Source organism: Medicago truncatula, chromosome 4 (assembly GCF_003473485.1).
Source record: "Medicago truncatula cultivar Jemalong A17 chromosome 4, MtrunA17r5.0-ANR, whole genome shotgun sequence".
In the NCBI taxonomy this organism is placed as follows: domain Eukaryota; kingdom Viridiplantae; phylum Streptophyta; class Magnoliopsida; order Fabales; family Fabaceae; genus Medicago; species Medicago truncatula.
Window position 1 is genome coordinate 40735683 of NC_053045.1, and position 22252 is coordinate 40757934.

Here is a 22252-nt window from a genome sequence, read left to right on the forward strand (position 1 = left end):
TAAGCTTAACTCAGTTGATATGGACTATGGACAATGCATAATGTATACAAAGTTCAGAGTTCAAACCCTAACCATCACCAAAAAAGAGTTAAAAATCCTAATCACAATGCCTTAGCCAAAAAATAGTTTGATGTAATAAAAAATTGAGGATTCAAAACTCTTCCAACATATCAAATGTTTATGCGGATATCAGCTAAGTGGTACTTATAAGATACTTCTACTATTATTATAATTATTTTTTATCTTTGAGTAAAATTATAATAATAATGATTTTTTTAACAAAATTATTATTTGTTTATTTTTTAGAATACAGAAAAGCGTAGATATATAGTAGAAAAATGCAGAAAAGCACAGGAGTGAGCTGAAACAGACGCACGTCGTGTAGAAGTAAAACACAAGAAATAGGCGTGACAACTAACAAAATTGAAAATGTGAAAGTACAAAAACGGCTAATCTATCTTTAGTTGAATAAACCATCATTATCATTACAAACACAAAAAGCTCTAACAACAGTAACAATAATATCTGCGCTGAAAATTGCAGCTCCCTCCTCCATCCCGCACTTGCAGCATCAGCAGCAACATTTCACATTATAATTCATACTTCTTTCAACTAACTCTATTTCAGATCTGACTTTCATCTTTCTCTCTCCACTGTAATCTCTCTCTCTCTCTCTCTCTCTCTCTCTCTCTCTCGTGCAAATGTAGAATCTCTCTCTCTTTCAATTTTTACTTTGAATTTCAGATTTTGATCTTGATTCTCTGCAACGAAATGCTTTTTGCTTTTACTTTTTCTGCTCTTTTTACTTACTTAATCTGTATCTTTCTTTATTTATTGATGTTACACTTTCTGCTTTTGGTAATTCTCAAACTCAACTTCTCACCGCTTTAACAGCAACCTAGAAATGGAAATTTAGGTTTTACTTTTTTCATTTTTCCGTTTTTAGTAATTTGCTTTGCCTATAAATTACATAATTCATGCTTATAACTCAATAATTCTCTTTCCACAAGATCTTTTCTACTCATAAATCATACTCATGTTCAATCTTCGTTCATTTTTGTATATTTGGTGAGCATACATTATTGTAGATTTTTGTTGAAGATTTTAGGTTTGTAATTGTAATTCATATTATTGTATAGTTCCCAAGAGGCTTAATGATTTTAGGTTTCAATATTTTAGATTTTTGCTAATAAAATTGGAGGTATCCTTGATTATATGAAAACAATGGTACTGTAATGTGAGAGAGGGTAGGAGTTAGCTAAATTGGTGTTGCTGATTGATTGGTCTTGAACTTGTTTTCTGGAAAACTTGATGTGCAGAGCCAGAGACGGATTATTATTAGTTTATGGCGAAGTCGAGGCAAAAATCATCGAACCAGGATTCTTCATTATCGCCGACTGCGGCAAGATCAAGGGAATGGGATGGTCCATCTAGATGGGCAGACTACCTTGGAACAGAAACAAATACGGCTTCTCCATTGTCGTCAACCAGCTCCAGGAATTTCGGTCATGATGGGCAGTCTCAGGGTAGTACGCCGTCCCAACCTCATAAGGGTCTTAACATGCAGTGGGTTGTGCAGCTCACTGATGTTGCCGATGGTCTTATGGCTAAGATGTATAGGTTAAATCAGCTATTGGATTATCCGGACCCCATTAATCATGTATTTTCGGATGGATTTTGGAAAGCTGGTGTGTTTCCCAACCATCCTAGAATCTGTGTTTTGCTCTCCAAGAAATTTCCTGAACACTTCAGCAAGTTGCAACTAGAACGTGTAAGAAGTCATGTCTGATGTGCTTTTCGTTTTGAATGTTCGTTACAGTGCCTGTGATTTTTATTATTTGGGTAAAATATGGATGCAGATAGATAAGATTGCCTGGGATTCGATGCAAGATCATGCAGAACTTCATTTACAGAGCTTGGAACCATGGGTGCAGGTGCTGTTTTTATACTTTTATTTACTTACTATTTTCCATATGTTCCTACTCTTAAACCCCAAGCAATTAATTGAAGCTTTTCAGTTTTTTCATTTTGGCTGCATGCCCTCATGTTAGATATAAAATCATTCATGTGTTTTCCCCTAATAACTTATGATTTTGGTTGGTTTGTTCATGACATGGTACCAAAGGCTGTATGATCATACAGTATAGAGTTCAAACATTATTGCACTCATTCTGTCTTTTTTAAGGGTTGACACATTCTTCTTAATAAAAGTCAATGTTCGGAAAAAATTTGGGTGGCAATGCATTTCGGATATAAAACCATTCATTTGCATTTACTCAATAATTGAAGCTTTTTGTTTAGTTGATTCATGACACCTTATTTAACTTGATTGGTATATCAACACTGCCCAAACTCTACATGTCAATATCTTTCTTTACTCAATTTACTGCATGAGTAGATAGAATTATGAAAAGTTGAAATTGAATTCTAGTTTATTTATTTTTTTCATAGGAGGAAAGATTGGAAAGAGTGTAAGAGAAGGCTGAAGCTTGCACTGAATTCCAAAAGACTAAAACTTGTAGTTTAGATTTAAAACTGATACAACACAAGGTGACATAGAAACCTAGAATATAAACCCCGGGGAATTTTTCACTCAACTGAACCATTACACTGTTAAGCAATGCCTTTAAATAGACTGCCCTTGGATACAGCTAAAAACCCATCACCACTTATCCTGATAATTTCCCCCCTTCTGATAGTTGGTTTATGATATAATAAGATAGAAAAGACAAAAGTACTGCCAAATGCTAACAACTATACCTGTTCTTTATTTGAAGATTGTAAAGTAATCCTAATTTTGTACTAATCCATTACTTCTTTAATAGTTATTTTGTAATTTTAATCCAAAAGGAAGTCCGAACAGGTGTAATACAAACAATGAACTTATCCCCCTATTTATATAATTGATAATCTAGGCTAAGGTACAAGTTTAGTACAATTGGCACGGGCTCAGTATATAACAATCACACCTTAATAATGCAATATAAATAATACTGTTTAGAATAGAATACCCTAATTCTAACTTTTAAGGTTTCTTGTACTGCAAGCAATGATTTGTAACTCCATGCTTTATGTACCAACACAATTTACTTAGTCATTCATGAAGAAAACAACAGTTGACTTATGAAAGTTTGGTTTCATTGCTTTGCATGTGTCATCAGTTAAATGTAACTTTAAAAAAAATTGTATTGTATGCTTCTCCTCTATCGGCTTTGGTTGACCATTGATCTTAACGAGATTGACTATAGGTTTGATTATCTTTGTAATTTACGACCTTGATCAATAGATGATCTCCATTGATATCATTTTATGTCACCTAAAATTGCCCATTTATGCATATCTTTTAGATTTTCAATTCAGCTGCATGTTGCCTGAACTCACATGATAATTATTCTTTTGTGTTTAACAGCTACTTCTTGACTTGATGGTGTTTCGCGAACAAGCACTGCGACTTATATTGGATCTAAGTAGTACAGTAATTACCTTGTTGGTGAGTCTCAATATTGTTGCTCTCCTATGATGTGAGTTGCTTTGATGTTACAAGGATCTTGGGAACTGGTTTGTAATTGTACATATACATACCACTATATGATATGAACCCATTTCTCTTTCTCCACTCAAGCCAAAGGTTCAGTGGCTTTTCATCACTGACAAACATCTGCCCTAATGAGGCAGAGAAGTGGGAGTCACATCAAATTTTCTTGAAAAATGATTCAAATCTTCTGAATGTTTCTGAACTACAAAGGTGTCGTCTCTATTATTATTGAAAATGTCTAGATTTTTTATGAAGCACATGTCAACCTGGTGTTGGTTTTTATTCCTCTTAATAATAATCCATTATTTTCTTTTACTTTTAACTGTTTTTTTCTTTCCTTTCTAAAAAGGAATGGCCCATGTCAAATATTGAATCAGAAATGGGATGTATTGAATTCTCTACCCCTTTTTAGCCCGTTCATCTGAAGTTCTTTACTTTAGTGAAATAGCTAATGGGTGTCCTCACATTTGAATAAACTAATAAATAATTACTTTATCTCTGCATATCTCAAATAACTAGGCACAGTGTTTTGCAGCCCCATCAGAATTCTCTTATACTACATGCATTTATGGACCTCTTCTGCTCATTTGTACGGGTCAACCTTTTCTCTGAGAAGGCAAGCTAACTTCCTCTTTTATTTTCTTAAATTTGTTCATTTTATGAATAAAATTCGGATTGAAATAACTGTTTCAACCAAATATAAATGAGCAGTAATTTGGAAACCATTATTTTCATAGCAGATGCCAAGAAAGATGTTGCTACAGACCTATAACCTTCTACATGCATTGTCAAGAAATGAGCGGGATTGCGATTTTTATCATCGGTAAGATGTTCCAATAACTTGTCTTAAATTGTTCCAGTTTCTGGTAAACAATAATTTATGGTATGCTTTTATACGCTCAAAGGCATAACATGTTGAATAATCTAGTTTTTTAAAGAAAAAATTATTCCTTTTCTTTTCGTCCAAAAAATGCTGAGGGGCATTTTGCTTGTGCAATTATGCCGACATGGACTTATGTTCCTGGAAGAGGATGGGTGAGAGACAGATAGAGATTCTAATTTACTATCAGTAATTGTTTTGGTGGGAGGGTAAGAGAGGAAAGGGAAAAGGTTATGATAAAATCTCTCTTTGTCTGGAAGCATTTTAAAACAAGGGGAAGAGTGTTGGAAATTCCGCCTTAACTGCGGTCCACCCCTAAGCCTTGTGTTGGCTGTGAGGGGGTGGATTTGGGTTGCCTTGTGTTGGCTTTGAGGGGGTGGATTTATACCCACATCGGAAGGCAATCCTCAAATTTCAACAGAGTTTGGGGAATATTTATTAACTCTTGAACATAACAAGGTATGAGCGTACAAAACATGAGTGACAGAGCATATAAGAACGACTTGATATAGAGAGAAACCTGGGTTTTGGTAAGCTATGATAAACAGATACAATCTACACTAAATAATAAGTCAACAAAATGTACTTTAACCTCTGTAGAATGTCATCGGTAGAGAGCTGGCTCAAATTTCTTTCTTGAATAGATGTTCAATTGCAGCAATATATTAGTTGAAGTGCTTAATGTGGAGAAAGTAGATAGATAACAACTTCTCTACAGAAACATGGTTAGGAGGAGGGAAAATTGATGTTGGAATGAGAGAATCAGGGTTATAGTTTTAGATATCTATTAATTCAGGTATGAAAATATAGTATATGACAATTTCATACAAAATCTTAGGTGCTATTTATATTAGTTTATGGCAAAAACAGATGGAGCCTGGAGGGATGAGATCGTTGAGCAGTTGAATTTTGAACTAATGGATGAGAAATGAAAATGATAAAGATGACGAAAAATAGATTTTATGCCAGCGTCAATGAGAGATTCTTTATGATAATTTTCCTCCTTACTAGTCATATTTTTTTTGGTAAAAACAAATATTCATCATTTCAATCCTTTTATGTTTTTCTCTACTTTACAGCTTGGTTCAGTTCATCGATTCTTATGATCCACCACTAAAAGGCTTACAGGAAGACCTTAATTTTGTGAGCCCTCGTATTGGAGAGGTTAGTCACATTCTTTTATGTGTCGGTATGATATAAATAATTGCAAAGTTCATATGATAAAGAAATTGAGTAGATTTTCTAGTCATATAACTAATTATTTTTATTCCAAATTCTGTCTTGTCATGATAAAATTTAACTTATTCTCACTTTCCTGTCTACTTTTTCCGAGTTACATTTGTTGGTGTTAAATATTGTGTAAGCACGTGATAGGGAAAACTTTTTATGGAAAAGTTTTCCCTATCACGTGCTTACACAATATTTGAATCTGTGATACTTCTGTGTCTTTGCTCAGGAAAATACTAAATATTGAATAATCAAGTTATATTACTTCATTCGCTTTGGAACAGAACTGAGTATTTTTTTGTTTGTCATGGATTGTGTGATTGGTTGGAGTACAACCATCTATGCAGGAATGCTCTGTTGCTTACAAATAGTTAACTAGAAACTTTTAGTCTCTGATACATATAAAAGCATTCCTGTAACTCCAACTAACAACATAAGCTTTAGGATACTTGGTTATTAACATCGTATCAAAGCCTTTATGACTAAGTGGCCACTGTCCCTTCAGTCTTTATAATTGCAATAAATTAAATTAATTTTTAATACATGATAAAGTGGGCTCATGAATTTATGAGACATAACAACTGAAGCTTTTGGAAGAACCGGTTTTAACATTTAACACTATATGATATATCAAGATTCAACTAAGCATCTCGAAAGAAGTCACACTGTTGGTCTGGTTTCCATCTTTGTGGTTTTTTAAGTACCTAGACCTATCTAGATAAGATGTTATGTTGTTTTTAGGTGTCAAATGTTAAAACCTCAACACACTTTCTAAAAGAATATTACTTCTAATTTATCATTATGATTTTCATACATGGATGAATCAACACAACCTGTTTTCATAATCTTTTCAAATGAATATAAAATGTCCTGTAATGCATCACAGAAGATTTAACATCTCATCTCTGCTTCTTATGTTACACTTGTTATTCTTTTATGTAATCGTTGTGAATCTACTAACCCATAATTTAAAGCTTTTGGGTGAAGATACATGAATTATTTTCACATTATGTCTAACACAACCCTTCACACAAGAGCCCTCAAGGCTTAAGGAGTGAATATTACACGGGACCATCTATGTTATGCTGAAATTCAACTTTTTATTAGAAGAATGGGGCAGCAAGGATTCATTATTAGACCACTTGGTCATAAACCCTCGGATACCACTTCACAAACCAACCATCTAAAAAGCTTAAGCTGCTAGTTGAAGATGCATATTGGTTTTTATATTATATATCTCATGTAATGAATGAATTTCTTAGTTAATTTTGTTTTTGGGTTAATGACTGTATTTGGCAAATTAATGCAGTGTCATTAAAGGTTTTGATATATTTTTTCAGGTATTGGAGGCTGTAGGCCCTATTATATTTCTATCAACAGACACAAAGAAACTTAGAAATGAAGGATTTATAAGTCCATATCATCCTCGGTTTCCAGACATACTCACAAATTCTGCTCATCCGCTGGTAATATTAATTTTTGTTTTTAACCGCATTGATATAAACTTCATGAATAAATCGCTGTGTACTAAAAAGATACTGAATTACTCTATTCACTCAACAATGCAGAGAGCACAAGATCTTGCAAATGTAACTGCATATCGAGAATGGGTGTTATTTGGATATCTTGTCTGCCCTGATGAGCTGCGGCGTGTCACTAGCATCGATATTGCTTTGGTATGATCCATGTTTGTATAACTTATATTTTCTATCCATATAACAAATTGATATTTGACTTTTCCTTTCATTGTATGCAATTTATTTGAACTGTTTGTGATTGCTGAGGCAAAAACTGTAGCACAACCATTATTGACGCAAGATAGCCTTAATACAATGTCTGGCAGCATGTTATCTGAAAAATATTAAACCGTAAATATGTCCAAGCATGAATGCTAAAATTAGTAGCTAATAGAGATATGGGAGAGGGGTCCATCTATGTTTCTATTTCTTATGCAGCAGCTATGCTCTATTTATGCATGTGCTGATTATTTGAAGTGTAAATACATCATAGAAGATCACTTTACTTTCTTGTCTTGAGGTGTGCATCAATATAATACATGCAAGACAGCGAAACAGAAACTAAATGAACCATAAAAGAAAATGAGAAGGAGAATATGGAATTGGAGCTCTTCAAGAGATGAGGAATCTTTTTGAGGAAGAAGCATGTTCTGAGCTGCAAGTGAAAAAATCGTTAAACTTTAGTAGAATTCTTGAAAAGAGTTAATTTGAACTTAATGTTGCTGAGGGGAAGTTGTTTTATGAGAATGGTATAGAATAGCTGAGCTTGGCTTTATCCGGGATTATATGTAATATTTCTTGGCGTTAAACCAAGTGCTCGGGTAAGCCATTCAGCGGTATGGAGGTTGATGTATACTATCAATTGTGAAGTAAAGCAAATAGCAGTATGAATTTTTTGTTCTTGAGTTGTGCTTTACTTTTATCAAGTGGTTTAACTGGTGCCAGAATTCGCAAATGTTGTTTTATTCAGACAAAATTGATACACTTTCCCACTAGTCATCCAAATATGATAATTAAGAAATGAATTTATATAGAAAATTTGTTTATGATTAATAATCCCAAGGTTCAAACTTCCTGATGATTGTGGATTATCATTATATAATTGTGGGATGTGGATCATTAATTATGTCAAGTTTGCTTGTGGCATGTCAGGTTGTACTGAAGGAGAATTTAGTCCTCACATTATTCAGAGATGAGGTAAATTTTTGCCTGTCGGTTTTTGAGCAGTGTCTTTTATAAGCAGCAGGTGACACATTTCTAATTATCTTTGTACAGTACATACTTTTGCATGAGGAGTATCAGCTGTACGTTCTACCTCGAATATTAGAATCTAAGAAGATGGCAAAATCTGGACGGACAAAGCAAAAAGAAGCAGATATGGAATATAATGTTGCAAAGCAGGTTGAGAAAATGATAAGGTATATTTAGAATTCTTATTTAAATATAATATATTCTTATTTTATGTATTACATATACAAGTGAGGCCATTATAGTCAAATCAAGGAACTTGTCATGATTATAAAGTTGGTATTTTCAGTGGTTTTGTGACTGAAAATGAAATCTAAATTGTCTGACAGTGATTCTGAAAGCAATGATGCATTCTACACTAAGAAACAAAAACAAAATAAAAACTATGGAAATTGAATTGATTTATGCCAAGAAAGGCCGCATCAGTATTGCTGAAATCCCTCATTGACTAGAGATATAGCCAAAGTTGTCCTTATAAGTTATACGGCTTTGACAATGCTTACCTCTTGAGTTAGCTTCTGGGTTTTTTTTAGAACTAGTCCATAAATTGTTAGATTGACCTTTGGTCTTCCTTATACATGTATTTTTTTGTAAAATCTGCATGATATTATTACAATTGACAGTAATAATCACAGAAGCTATTGAATTTTTCAGTGAAGTGCATGAACAAGCAATATTATCTTGTGATGCCATACATCGGGAAAGGAGAATTTTACTGAAACAAGAGATTGGGAGAATGGTGCTGTTTTTTACTGACCAGCCCAGTCTACTGGCCCCCAACATTCAGGTGTCTTTCTTTGGCATTTTTTAAGCATGAAAACATGGATTATCTGACAATTGTTGCTGAAACTTTTCTCATGTTTTCACTGATAAACTTTATAGGTTCACTTGTACACAAGGACATGTTATTAGGTCTCTTCCGTGGTTTTGTTTCATTAAGAAATCAGAAATCTCTGGGAAAATTATTAAAAGGAACTCTCGTTTTTTCTATAGTTTAACAACAATTGATCAAGCAATTAGTGAATATTGTTCTAAGGGTTGTTTACGAGTAACTGCTTATTAACTTAATTATCAAGTGGCTTATTGTTCCCAAAAAAATATTTTATAAATAATTATTTAATTTTGTAGTTTTTAAATTTTTATTTGAACACTCTTGTCAAAATGCATGTGGTTTCTATTTCCAATTTGCTGCTGAAACTTTTGTTTGAAGCCTGATGGTGAAGGCCGTTCTCCTTTTTGTGTATTGTTGTCATTACTGCTTTTTGGGTTTTATGATGGTCCTAAGGTGAACTTCAGCTAAAATTAACATTCTTACTATTTTATAAATACCACTATGAAGCCCATCATTTACTTGTCACGGAGAGCACACATTTCATTCTAATATTTTGTTAGTGCGTGGTTTGTTGTTTGTGAAGTCCAATATTTACTTGTGATAAGAAGCTTAAATAAACGTGTGCCCAAATAAAAATGGCTTCCATCCACTCTTCAAAGCATTCAGACATTATTGGTTTGAAATAAAAATTAACAAGTCACATATCTAATGAAGAAATAATTGTTATATATATTGAATAACATTTAACAAAAATACGTCTTTATTCTTAACCAATTTGTTTGAGAGATAAAAAAGCCTAATATTATGCACATCATTCATTTAATAAATGAACCAAACTGATTAGATTTGTGATCCCAAATAGTTGTGAACATTTCTGTTTATTTACGGCCCATTTTCGCCAGTTGAAGTGCATATGTAGACTTACTTAAAAGGTAATGTTAGCTTTGGGAGGCTGACCAAGTAATATACTTCTAGCTTTGGAGTTTGTTGTGTATTTTTGTTTTAATATATGTTTTCATGTATCTTAACTTTTCAACAACTTGTTTATGAGATGCTTTCCAGATGGTGTTTTCTGCCTTGGCTTTAGCACAATGTGAAGTGATCTGGTATTTCCAGCATGTTGGGGTTGCATCATCAAAATCTAAAACTACTCGTGTGGTGCCGGTAGACATAGTAAGCATTTATTCTCACTGGCTTTTTATGATCTAGCCGATGCTCTTCTATAATCAAATTACTGAATTAGGGCTTTCTAAAATTATTTATTAGTATGCTACTGTTTTTCGTATCCTGATTAATTTTTATTGTATTTTTCCCATGTTGGCTGTGCCTTGTGGGCTGGCACAATCAAAATTCAACGAATTGATAAAATTCTAGGGTCGAAAATGGTGGGGTATTGGGTTGGAATGTTCTAAAATGGCCAGAAAATGGAGGTTTTAGGGAGATAGGAAGGGAAACAGTTAGAGAGATGAACTACATGTGAGGAAGGGGAAAAGTGAAAAAGTGCTGTCATTGGATGAAAAACTCTTATTTTGCTTTTTTTGAGTTTTCTTTTGGTATATTGTCTTAATCTGTTGATAAGGTGGTTGACCTGACTTAAATTTATGATCATGTTTACAGGACCCAAATGATCCAACCATTGGATTTCTGTTGGATGGAATGGACCATTTATGTTGCTTGGTCCGGAAATACATTGCAGGTTAGACTAAATTTATGTATATTAATTTCTCCCATGATGAGGGATATGATATTAAATTACTATTTTTAATTATCGTTAAAGTATGTTAAAAGTACATCTCTAACAAGTGATACGTTTATAAAGATATATATTTTACTTGTAAACTGCTATACTAACCATGCTTTAGGGATCGGGATATTATAAGATGTTTTTGTGTAATCCAATAGTTGTTTCATTTGATTGCAGCAATTCGAGGTTACTCATTGTCTTATCTTTCATCCTGTGCCGGAAGAATCCGGTTTTTGCTGGGAACCCCTGGAATGGTGGCGCTTGATATAGATGCTAGCTTGAAAGGACTTCTTCAGCAGATCGTCCACCACCTTGAACACTTGCCAAAACCTCAGAGTGAAAATATATCTGCTATCACTTGCGATCTGTCGGTATGTAGGTCATCCAAACATATTACAATTCATTATGAATTTTGAGATAAACATACTTGGATTGAGCTAATTATCATATCCATGTTACCACTTTTGTGTAGAAGTAATGGTATTCAATATAACTTGTGCTTGACATTTTGCTAATAAAATAATTGGTACGGTGAATATTAAAGAAGGCTAAAGTTGTGAAGTCGTGCTAGTGTGCTGATGCATGCAAAGATTGTTTGTTGATTCACAAAAGCTCTTTTTAGTGTCTGAATCTAGTGTAGGTCATCCATTCAGATTTTTTTTTTGTAAGATCTTAAACATGGAATATATATGCCTTCCAAACATATTACAATTCATTATGAATTTTGAGATAAACATACTTGGATTGAGCTAATAATCATATCCATGTACCACTTTTGTGTAGAAGTAATGCTATTCAATATAACTTGTGCTTGACATTTTGCTAATAAAATAATTGGTACGGTAAATATTAAAGAAGGCTAAAGTTGTGAAGTCGTGCTAGTGTGCTGATGCATGCAAAGATTGTTTGTTGATTCACTAAAGCTCTTTTTAGTGTCCGAATCTTGGTTTTTAGTTTTTCCCCATCCTGCTATCTTTATTGTTTTGTAGTTATTAACTGTGTAATGTTTGAGTGCACTTAATGATCTTATCTTCAGGATTTTCGAAAGGATTGGCTATCGATTTTGCTGATGGTCACGTCTTCACGTTCATCTATAAACATTAGGCACTTGGAGAAAGCTACAGTTTCCACCGGCAAAGAAGGCTTATTATCGGAGGGGAATGCTGCTTACAATTGGTCCAGGTTTTCATCCCTGATTTTGATTTGCTTTGCTATTTTGATACTCTTGAGTAATTCATTAATCAAATGTTTAATTTTTGTCTCTAAAGGGGACTGAGGTTTTTGTTTTTGGGAGGAAATAACATAATATTCCCAATTTTCTGGGGCTTCCCCTTAGTCAATCTATTTCCATGTTTTGATTTTGAGGGTCATTGATTTATCTCCAGACCTCCTAGACAAACAGCTAAACTATCAATAGATTTGAAACATTTATGCAGTTGCTGATGAACTTAATTTTGCAAAGATCTTATTGCTGGAGATTTCTTGCTTTATACCTTTTATTTAATTTAATAGCCTTCTTGTGCGTGGGACTGTATGATTTCTTTAGATTGTTAGTTTGCCAGATATTCGTAGAGACTGGTCTTTGTCTTTCTATGTTCTAGTTGGATGTCTTGTACTTTCCTTTCTTTTGTGGAATTCTTTTATATACGCTACTGCAAGTGGGCCTTCATATAGTGTTGGGTTTTGAGGTTATAGTTTGTATTATGCATTAGTCATGTGCAACATGTTTAAAAATATTTACCAAAGCCTGACAGTTTAGCTAATGCTGCCTGAAAATATTTTTCTCTCTCCAATATTATTAAAAAAGCAAAAAATTTGAAGAGGTAATAACGGTATCATGATTTTGATGCAGATGCGTAGATGAATTGGAATCCTTACTTTCAAAGCATGGTAGTCTTAGGAAGCTGTACTTTTATCACCAGCAACTCAAAGTTGTGAGTTCCCTGCTCCACCCTCACCTAATCCATTGTCTCTAGAATGATAGCTAGTTCTGTGTTATGACTTTAGACGTATGTTTCAAATTCTGAATTCTGTTTATCATTTCTTTTCATTTTAAAGCCAAAATTATGTTCCTATAATAGGTTTTTAGAAACACTATGTTTGGTCCAGAAGGGCGTCCTCAGCATTGCTGTGCATGGCTTGGGATTGCCAGTAGTTTTCCAGAGTGTGCATCTCCCGTTGTTCCAGAAGAGGTAAAAACAAATCCACCCCAGCTGTTTTATACTCTAAATCATCAAATGCTGACCAAAGTTCTAAAGCCACCAACTGCACATTGTGATGGAGCTATATTTTGCTTCCTTTTTATTGTGATGCTTTGCTATTTTGTTTAACTTACTAGAAGACTTAATCTGCAAAATATTTCAATCTTTTATTTTTGTTTATATTTAGTCACTGTATTTTGAATTTCCAAGCAGGTTACAAAATTTGGCAGGGATGCGGTTCTCTATGTTGAATCTCTAATAGAATCCATCATGGGGGGATTGGAAGGATTAATTAATATTCTTGACTCTGAAGGAGGATTTGGTGCCCTGGAAAATCAGGTAAATACTTTTGATGAATACGTCACTACGTCAGCTCCATTTTCTGAAAACTAACCTTGAGGTTTCATCAGCTTCTTCCAGAGCAAGCGGCTTCATATCTTAATTATGCATCAAGAGTGTCTATTCCATCATATAAATCTCCAAAAGGGACTGCTGGCTTTCCTTTACCTGGACATGAAAGCTTTCCTGAAAATAATAGTTCTATCAAAATGTATGTCATACTCATCTCATGCTAATTGTATGTGTAATAACATAATTATTGCTTTTTAATGACCCCGCTCTTTAAAATGACAGGTTAGAAGCTGCAATGCAGAGGTTGACCAATTTGTGCTCAGTTTTAAATGATATGGAGCCCATATGTGTTTTAAACCATGTCTTTGTTCTGAGAGAGGTTAGGGATGGATCTTTGTCTTTTTAACCAAATTATGTTCTGTAGTGCAATGAATTGTAATGGGTCTAAATTTTGGTCAAATTGCTATATATTCTGGTTCTAGTTGTCATTGGATGCCGGGTATTGAAGGGATTCACCTCCCCCTTCTTTTAACAACAAGAATGATAATTCTGGCATTTTTTGTTTAAAAAAAATGTAAATGAAGTTATAATTCCTCTATCAACACACTTGCAGACTTGTGAGTGCAAGAAACTTGTATATAATAAGTGTCTAGATTGAAGTAATAATAAATGAATAAATATTTGCCTGTATTTATCACACTTTAATTATAATCTATTTGAAGTTACATCCTCTGAAGTGGGGAGAAGGTCAAAGTGATTACAACTTTCACTTTATCTTACATACTTGAAGTTATTGATTTTATCATTATAATCAACGCTGCACTTAACTCTTAACGAGCATCCCTCACACAGAGGATCCAAATCCGACACCGGGTCATCTAGTAATAGATCAACCCATATGTCACTCCTACTTTATCAAATTGTACTGTTTCAGAACCAAACATCAATCCTACTGTTATCATTTTAACACCTTAAGCTATTTGTGCAGTACATGAGAGAATGCATTCTTGGCAATTTCAGAAGAAGGTTGCTCGGTGTTCTGAAAACTGATAATGATCTTCAGCGTCCTTCTGTTCTGGAATCACTAATCTTGAGACATGTTAGCATTGTGCATCTTGCAGAGCAGCACATCAGCATGGACATTACTCAGGGTATTCGTGAAGTTTTGCTTTCAGAAGCCTTTTCGGGACCAGTTTCTTCACTGCACTTGTTTGAGAAGCCAACAGACCAACATACAGGATCGGCCACTGAATCTGTATGCAATTGGTATATTGAAAACATAATCAAGGATGTATCAGGTGCTGGGATATTGTTTGTTCCAATTCATAAATGCTTCAGGAGTACAAGGCCTGTTGGTGGATATTTTGCAGAATCTGTCACAGATCTAAGCGAACTGCAGGCTTTTGTACGTATTTTTGGTGGCTATGGAGTAGACAGGCTAGACAGAATGCTTAAAGAGCACACTGCTGCTCTTTTAAATTGCATTGACACCTCATTGAGATCAAATCGTGATGTGCTAGAAGCAGTTGCTTCTAGTCTTCATGCTGGTGATAGAATTGAAAGAGAAGCTTCTATGAAGCAAATAGTTGATCTGGAAACTGTGATAGATTTTTGTATTCAGGCTGGCCTGGCCCTGGCTTTTGATCGGCTGCTATCTGAGGCTTCTGGTGCCATACTTGAAGAAGGCGCTCCCTTGATACATTCACTGCTAACTGGGGTAGTTAACCATCTACCTGACGGAGTACCAGAAAAGGAAGAGATCAAGAGAATGAGAACAGTGGCAAATACGGCAGGTGTTGTAAATGATCATGATTCCATTTGGGTAAGATCAATTTTAGAGGATGTTGGTGGTGCAAGTGATGGTTCCTGGAGTTTGTTACCATACTTATTTGCGACATTCATGACATCGAATATCTGGTCCACCACAGCATTTAATGTTGACACAGAGGGTTTTAGTAACAATATCCATTGCTTGGCAAGGTCAGTATAGTTAAGTTTTAGCTGAAATTCCTTATTCTTTGAACATAATGGAGCATAATGCTTTACAGTGATTTGAAAGTTGCTTTTGCATGGTTATAATTTGGCACGTCATTGGATTCACCACTATCTAGTAATTATATGGGAGTTGGAAATATTTCATTGTACAATAATATTTGGTAGTATTTGTCTCACTCTAACCATGTAATACTGGGCAGGTGCATATCAGCGGTGGTTGCTGGAAGTGAGTTTGTGAGGTTGGAACGTGAACACCAGCATCGACAGTCTTTAAGCAATGGGCATGCCAGCGAGGGAATGGATCCTGAATTATCGGGTCATATGTCAGCTGAAGCAAGCATCAACTCCACGCTGCAGTTATTTGTGAAACTCTCTGCAGAGATGATACTGGATTCTTGGAGTGAAACACATAGGTACCTATGTACGATTTTGCTTGAATCATATCTGTTTATTTTGTGAGAGAGAATTCCACACATACTAATTAGGTAAGATAGTGCCATTTATTCTAGGCAGAATTCACCTACGGCTCTGCATCATTGCTCTGTTTTATCTGAAACATTAGTCTTTCATTCTGTAGTTTTCTAAAATGTTTTATATTTGGATTTATGCACAGATCTCATCTTGTAGCACAGCTTATCTTTCTAGACCAACTTTGTGAGATTTCACCATACCTTCCGCGAAGCTCATTGGAAACTCATGTTCCGTATGCCATTCTCCGTTCAGTCTACAGTCATTACTATGCCGATACTCCATCAACTCCATTGGCAATAATGAACGCATCACCCCGACAATCACCTGCATTGCTAGCACATGCTTCTCCTGTCTTGAGGCATCCCCGTGGGGACTCCACACCACCGTATTATGGCAATGATTCAGGATACTTTAAAGGATCATCATCACATAGCCAAGATCACCTCTATGATGCTGATATTAGCAGCATAAGGAACACCCGTCGATCTGGGCCTTTGGATTATGGTGCTGGCCGACATAAGGTTAAATCTGTTGAAAGCTCAAATTCTGGCAGTACCGGACCCAGTCCACTTCCTAGATTTGCAGTATCTAGATCTGGTCCATTAGCATACAAGTAGTAAGTTTGAAATACCCAACATGAGCTGGTAAATTATTCACATCTTTCTAGTGATCAGTTGTCCATAAAATTTTCAAGATGTATATCACCCTGAAGCGTGCTTTTGTAGTCCCTGGATAGTTTAAATCAATGTCATATGAAGTCCCTGCTGTTTTAGTTAGAACCAGGTTTTTATATTTTATTTTACTTTTGCTCATTACCTTGACATTTTATTTTCTGTAAGTCTCTGGGTCAAGTCCTATGGACACTATTGTGCAATTTGTATGTTATTTGCATATAGCCAAATCTATATATTATTTTTAAATATAAATAATTTATATTAAAGTACAAGAAATAAACATTTCTAAATGCATTCTCTTTCAATCTTCATTTTCCAGAGCAGGTATAAAAATTGTAGACATTTTTCTATAGCACAAAAATTGTAAACATTTTAATAATGCAACTTTAAAAATTGTAAACATTTTTTGTCAAAAATTAATGCAACTATAATTCTCTTTAGAGCACAAAAAATGCCGCTCAAGTAACAGCAGCTTTTTTTGGAGATGTTTGTGTGAACAGCTTGATTGAGTATTATTCAATAAGTGCTTATCCTATAACTATTTTATTTTAATAATGCAAATATGATCCTTATAACAGAAAAAATGTCACTTGATTAACAAAGGTTTTTCTGGAGACGTTTTATGTGTACAATTACACACACATATATGAATTAGTTTTTGAGGTCAAACAGTTATAGGTTGTACTCTAAATTATTTGGTTATTTGAGAGACTATACTGTATTTTATTTAAGAGAGACTAATTGTTAATTTCTTATAACTTGAATGACAAACAGCGATACATAGATCGTACTACCAAGTCATAGTTTAATAACTTATATTTACATTTTTTTCACTACAACTCCTTAAGAACCTAATTGGTCCGAAAAAGCCTCATTATTAACTATCTACAGTGATTTTGTATCGTTTTTTACAATTTTTTTACAGCAATACATCTATGAATGAATAAAAAAACAGTTTCATATGCCAAAACCATATTTACATGCTACACCCTCTATTTGTTAGTTATTATGCTCACCAAAAACATGTTATAATCGAATATGAACCAAGAACTGGAGTTTGCCTTTACGCTTCGATTGAACTAAATAAAATCTTACGGATTTAAGTTGTATATACAGGGTTCAACAAGTGACTTTAATAACCAAAGCTTCAACTTAATCGTGACTGAATTGAGCTGAATAAACCCATCACTTTAAGTGTGAGCACATATTTGATTCAAAGAGTTAAGCTAACCACTGTTTCTAGCAAGCCAAGTAACTTAGATCTAGTTTATCTTCAAGTACCTAACACAGTAGTAAATTATCTTAGGTTCAACGAGTTAACACATATTTCAACTGTCGACATGCAACACACAAAACAAGTTCCAGGGACACGTCTCAAATCCTTCAAAATCATCCTCCTCGCATATGTGCACCCAGCTCACCAAACTGATCATCAGCTTCTACGGTGTCTTCAGATAGCCTCACAGCATCCAGCTTTTGCTTGAGAATTTCAATGGAATTTAGCAATAATTGAGATGCTTTCACTGCTCCGGTAGATTCAACCGTGAAAATGAAGCTATCTTGCTTTGCAGTTATTTCTATAAGCCCAGGCTTTCCCATTGCTTCTGCTTTCTTGATGACCTCGTCATCATAACTATATGCCTCAGGGTCAACTACCATCACCTAATGAATACAAAAAAAATCAGTACAATAAATTACCGTCAGCGGTCAAGTCACAATGAAATTTTTAAGAAACAATACATAAAGGATTCACAGTAACAAATCAAACAGAACCTAGTGGCTGATGGACTTAGCTTTGATCAAGAACACAAGATAAAAGTACCTAGTGGATTCATAGTAATAAACCACAAAGAACCTAAAAATGAATTTGAAGTACCATTTATCAAAAATGCACACAAGGTAAAAGCATGTAAACATTTAGTGATTGACAGACTCGGCATCGATCAGATATCAATTTCAAGAACTCTTTATAAGCATTGCTCCGGCAGAAATGAGGATCAAAATATTCTGCAGATGAATGATGCTGGACAAGCTAAAGAACCATCATAAGCAGGATATTAAATCCAGATATTAACATCATTTACTGTAGCTTCCTTTAAAGCCTAAGAATTATATTTACTGTAGTTTCCTTTAAAGCCTAAGAATCATTATGAAATTGGTAGCTTGGGACATGCCAATTGCCAAGTATTATTACAAAATCCCCGGCATTCATTCTAGCACTGTTTTTACTTTTTCTACTTACCTTAAATCCCTCACATATGTTATATTAAATTATGTCTCTCCTAAGATCAAACAATTACTAGCCAGGCACTACGACAGTGTTGTGGCACATTGCAGCTGGTGGCCACTACCAAACCCTGGCCATGGTTTCAGGGAGAAGGCCCACTTTGCCCCCCACTTTCTATTTTTCCAACCCTGATTTTTTTTTGTTATTCTCATCAGATAACAGTAACGTCGGCACTACATATGAAATCAGTGAAATGTGCATATCCAAACTCCTAAAAAGCAAATGAGAATAGGCAAACCTGCTGTGTAACAGGATCAATATCAAAGACACGAGTTGGACTACTATCCACCCACTCCTTTTTCTCCTCAAGTGTCAAAGACTCCATCAAATCCTCATTGATGTGAATGTCTGGTTCGTACATGAAAGTAACAGTTGCAGCTGGTGACCATTTGGCATGATCCTTCCCGATCCCCTTCCTAGCAATCGCTCTCAACCTCAGCTCCTGACCTCTCCTCAACTTCACAATGATAATCCCCCTACATTCAGCACAAACAAAAACTCAAATCACACATATCCTCCGATTAAACCCAACATTAAAACCCACTCAGCATTAATGAAAATGGAAGTAAAAAAACCATCTAAATGAGATTAAAGGTATGTTTGGATTGGTTGCTTTGAACTTTTCTACTGCATAAACATTTGTGATTGTGACACTCTTTGAAAGAGCTTATAGAAACAGCTCCCATAAGCTTCCTAAGGTATCTTTTCATGGTAGCTTGTGAAAACAGCTTACAGCTTAATGGAAACAATTTCACTTTATCTAACCTTTTATTATAGACATAGCTTATGCATAAACACTTTTGCAATAAGCTCGTAACTAGGCTGTTTACCCAAAGGGACTTGTTATACGCATAGCTTATTCATAGGCAGCTTGCAGTAAGCTTGAAATTTAGCTGTATACCCACAGGGTCTTTTTTATAGACATAGTTTACATAAGCACATTTGCTATAAGCTCTTAAGCAAGCTGTTTACCCAAAGGTCCTAAAACATAACTGTTTGTTCTCAAAAATATTTTGCTCCAGAACAAAAACCATGCATGTCGCATTTGAAAACAAAAGAGAGCTATTTGAAAACATCGAACCAAAATGAGAATAAGGGCATGTTTGTATTGGTTTATTTGAGCTTATCTACCAAGCTAAGCATTTCTGAGGCTGTTTGAGAGAGCTTATGACACATCCATAAGCTGTTTTCAGCTTATTTCGATAAACTCTCTATGATAGCTTCTAGCTTATAGTTATATCAAAACAGCTTTATATTACCTCATTATAGAAATAGCTTATACAGAAGCAATTATGCTATAAACACTTCCAAATGACCTAAAACAAAACTGTTCGCTCTCAACATTATTTTGCCCTAAAGCTAAACCCATACACACAATCACATTAAAAAACAAAAAAAATATATGACAAAGCACAAATACCCAGTTGAAATCTAAGAAAACCCATTATAAAAAAATGATTTTTTTCTCATTAGGGTAAAAAAAATTAGAAACCGAACCTTCCATCAGATTCAATAGAAGCATCACCACCAGGAACATCCACCGGTGTAACGGTATGATCGGAGCTAATAAGATCCTTACTACTAACATCAAGCGTCTGATCCGTTATACACTTAACCCTAAGATGAAACTCAACTGAACAATACTCACACTGTCCATCACCATCACAAGCATCACAGTCACGTGAGAAGCGCATGGCCATGGCACGTTCGCTTGTGAGTGGAATGAGACCGAGTCTGTGAGCAATGAACTCGTCGTTGAGAACGGAAGAGTTCACTTCGATTTCAACAAGGTCGATGGCGACGGTTGGGACTTCGGAGATCATCACGCGCCGTAGCGCGTTGGCGACGCTGGCGTCAGTGTCGCGAAGCTCGAACTTCATGTAGTCGTCTTTGAGTTCACGGATTTTGACGCGCGGCATGCGTGCGTATGACGCGCCTTCCATTGTTGAGGAGAAAGATGAATGAAGGAGAAGAAATGTGCGTTCTTAAAACCCTTTTCTTTCTGAAACCCCCCAATGAAATAGTTCACTGTTTTCACTTGTATATATTGTAGCGTCTATTCTTTAGGGTTAACATTGTCATTTCCTTTATGTTGTTCTAACTCTCATTTTTCTCTCTACTAAAATAGCACCCAATTCAAGTTTTCACTTTTTTCTCCTAAAATAAATTAATTCGTAAAAATAATTATAATTTGAAAAATAGTAAATATGTTTTTATTTTATTTAGGGTTAAATATGTTTTTGGTTCCTATAAATATACCAACTTTTCATTTTAGTCCCTCTAAAATTTTCCTTCAACTTTTAGTCCCTAAAAAGTTTTCCATCTTCACTTTTGGTCCCTTCTTTAAAGTAAACTCATATGTATAATTCATATTTTTGAGTAAAATTTTGCAGAAAAATTCATAATATTATAAGAATCTCTCCCAAAAAAAATTAGAATTTTTTAACAAAACATGAATTTAATATGAATTTTTATATTTTTACAATATTCTATACATTTATGCTAAATTTCATTAAAAAAATACTAAAATTAACTTTAAAATAAGGACCAAAAGTAGTGATTGAAAATTTTATAGGGACCGAAGTAAAATTTTAGAGGGACTAAAACGAAAAGTTGGTATATTTATAGAGACCAAAGATATATTTAACCTTTTATTTACAAGGGAATGTTATTAAGAACCAGAAGCTTTTGGATACAATTATGTATCAAGTATTGGTTACTACAAGTAAGTTTTGAAGAATAAGATAAATATTATCAACTAACTGAACATGCTAAAAAATGAGTACACTTATTAGCTTATCTCATAGCGCATGAAAGATAGACATATTTCAATTAAGGAGATGTACCCTCTAGCGTGTAAGAGATAGATGCATTTTAATTATGGTGGTGTGATGATCATCCAATTCGAAAAAGACTTTAAAGTATAAAAAACGTTTATAAATATATTTACATTTATCTCTCTCTAAAATCATTAATGAGACTAATTAAACTTGTGACTTTCATATTTAAGTCATGTCGTTTTACCATTAGACCGAGTCCTTGGAGTTAATTTTTTTGGCTTTTTAGTATTTATTATAATGTTGCAATTCAATTAACATAATAAAAAACAATAGTAATTATTCAAAAAATAAAAAACAATAGTATTTCCTTGAAGAAAAATAAACAATAATATTTATGGACAACATTTAATTTGATATCATGTAGTGGTAGATTACAAAAAAAAAAATTCATATGAAAAAATAGAACTGAAGGATGATGTCCCAGCCGAAGATAAGGAAGATGTTCAAACT

At 34.4% G+C, this 22252-nt stretch overlaps 2 protein-coding genes across 3 annotated transcripts; one reads left to right on the plus strand and one right to left on the minus strand.

The window, feature by feature from the left end:
- Nucleotides 1–373: 373 nt before the first annotated feature.
- LOC11445083 (protein NAP1) lies at nt 374–16930 on the plus strand. Of its 2 annotated transcripts, XM_003607846.4 has the most exons (24): nt 374–655; nt 1320–1771; nt 1860–1934; nt 3410–3490; nt 4071–4151; nt 4276–4358; nt 5495–5579; nt 6983–7108; nt 7211–7318; nt 8312–8356; nt 8435–8577; nt 9062–9194; nt 10302–10412; nt 10857–10935; nt 11161–11354; nt 12020–12165; nt 12836–12917; nt 13065–13175; nt 13398–13523; nt 13595–13734; nt 13818–13914; nt 14524–15515; nt 15731–15943; nt 16144–16930. In XM_003607846.4, the coding sequence occupies exons 2-24, from the start codon at nt 1346–1348 to the stop codon at nt 16616–16618; spliced, it is 4152 nt and encodes a 1383-aa protein (XP_003607894.2). In that variant the 5' UTR covers nt 374–655; nt 1320–1345; the 3' UTR covers nt 16619–16930. The 2 variants fall into 2 exon arrangements, with proteins under 2 accessions (XP_003607894.2, XP_024636953.1); XM_024781185.2 differs by lacking the exons at nt 374–655; nt 1320–1771 and having other exon boundaries at nt 1890–1934; nt 4061–4151.
- An 801-nt stretch (nt 16931–17731) lies between these two features.
- On the minus strand, nt 17732–20990 carry LOC11444055 (DNA-directed RNA polymerases II, IV and V subunit 3). The gene is made up of 3 exons (XM_003607847.3): nt 20460–20990; nt 19201–19438; nt 17732–18337 (listed from the first exon to the last, which is right to left on the minus strand). Exons 1-3 carry the CDS (start codon nt 20903–20905, stop codon nt 18065–18067), a joined length of 957 nt encoding a protein of 318 aa, XP_003607895.1. The 5' UTR covers nt 20906–20990; the 3' UTR covers nt 17732–18064.
- Between the last annotated feature and the right edge of the window lie 1262 nt (nt 20991–22252).

What these genes read in the sequence shown, in the direction of transcription:
- LOC11445083 (XM_003607846.4), top strand. Translation starts at nt 1,346, where the DNA reads ATGGCGAAGTCGAGGCAAAAATCATCGAACCAGGATTCTTCATTATCG. An exon ending in CTCCCGTTGTTCCAGAAGAG is followed by an intron (nt 13,176 to 13,397) that starts GTAAAAACAAAT and finishes ATTTCCAAGCAG; the next exon opens with GTTACAAAATTTGGCAGGGA. An exon ending in AATATCCATTGCTTGGCAAG is followed by an intron (nt 15,516 to 15,730) that starts GTCAGTATAGTT and finishes AATACTGGGCAG; the next exon opens with GTGCATATCAGCGGTGGTTG.
- LOC11444055 (XM_003607847.3), bottom strand. Translation starts at nt 20,905, where the DNA reads ATGGAAGGCGCGTCATACGCACGCATGCCGCGCGTCAAAATCCGTGAA. An exon ending in TCTATTGAATCTGATGGAAG is followed by an intron (nt 19,439 to 20,459) that starts GTTCGGTTTCTA and finishes TGCTGAATGTAG; the next exon opens with GGGGATTATCATTGTGAAGT. An exon ending in TTGATCCTGTTACACAGCAG is followed by an intron (nt 18,338 to 19,200) that starts GTTTGCCTATTC and finishes TGTATTCATTAG; the next exon opens with GTGATGGTAGTTGACCCTGA.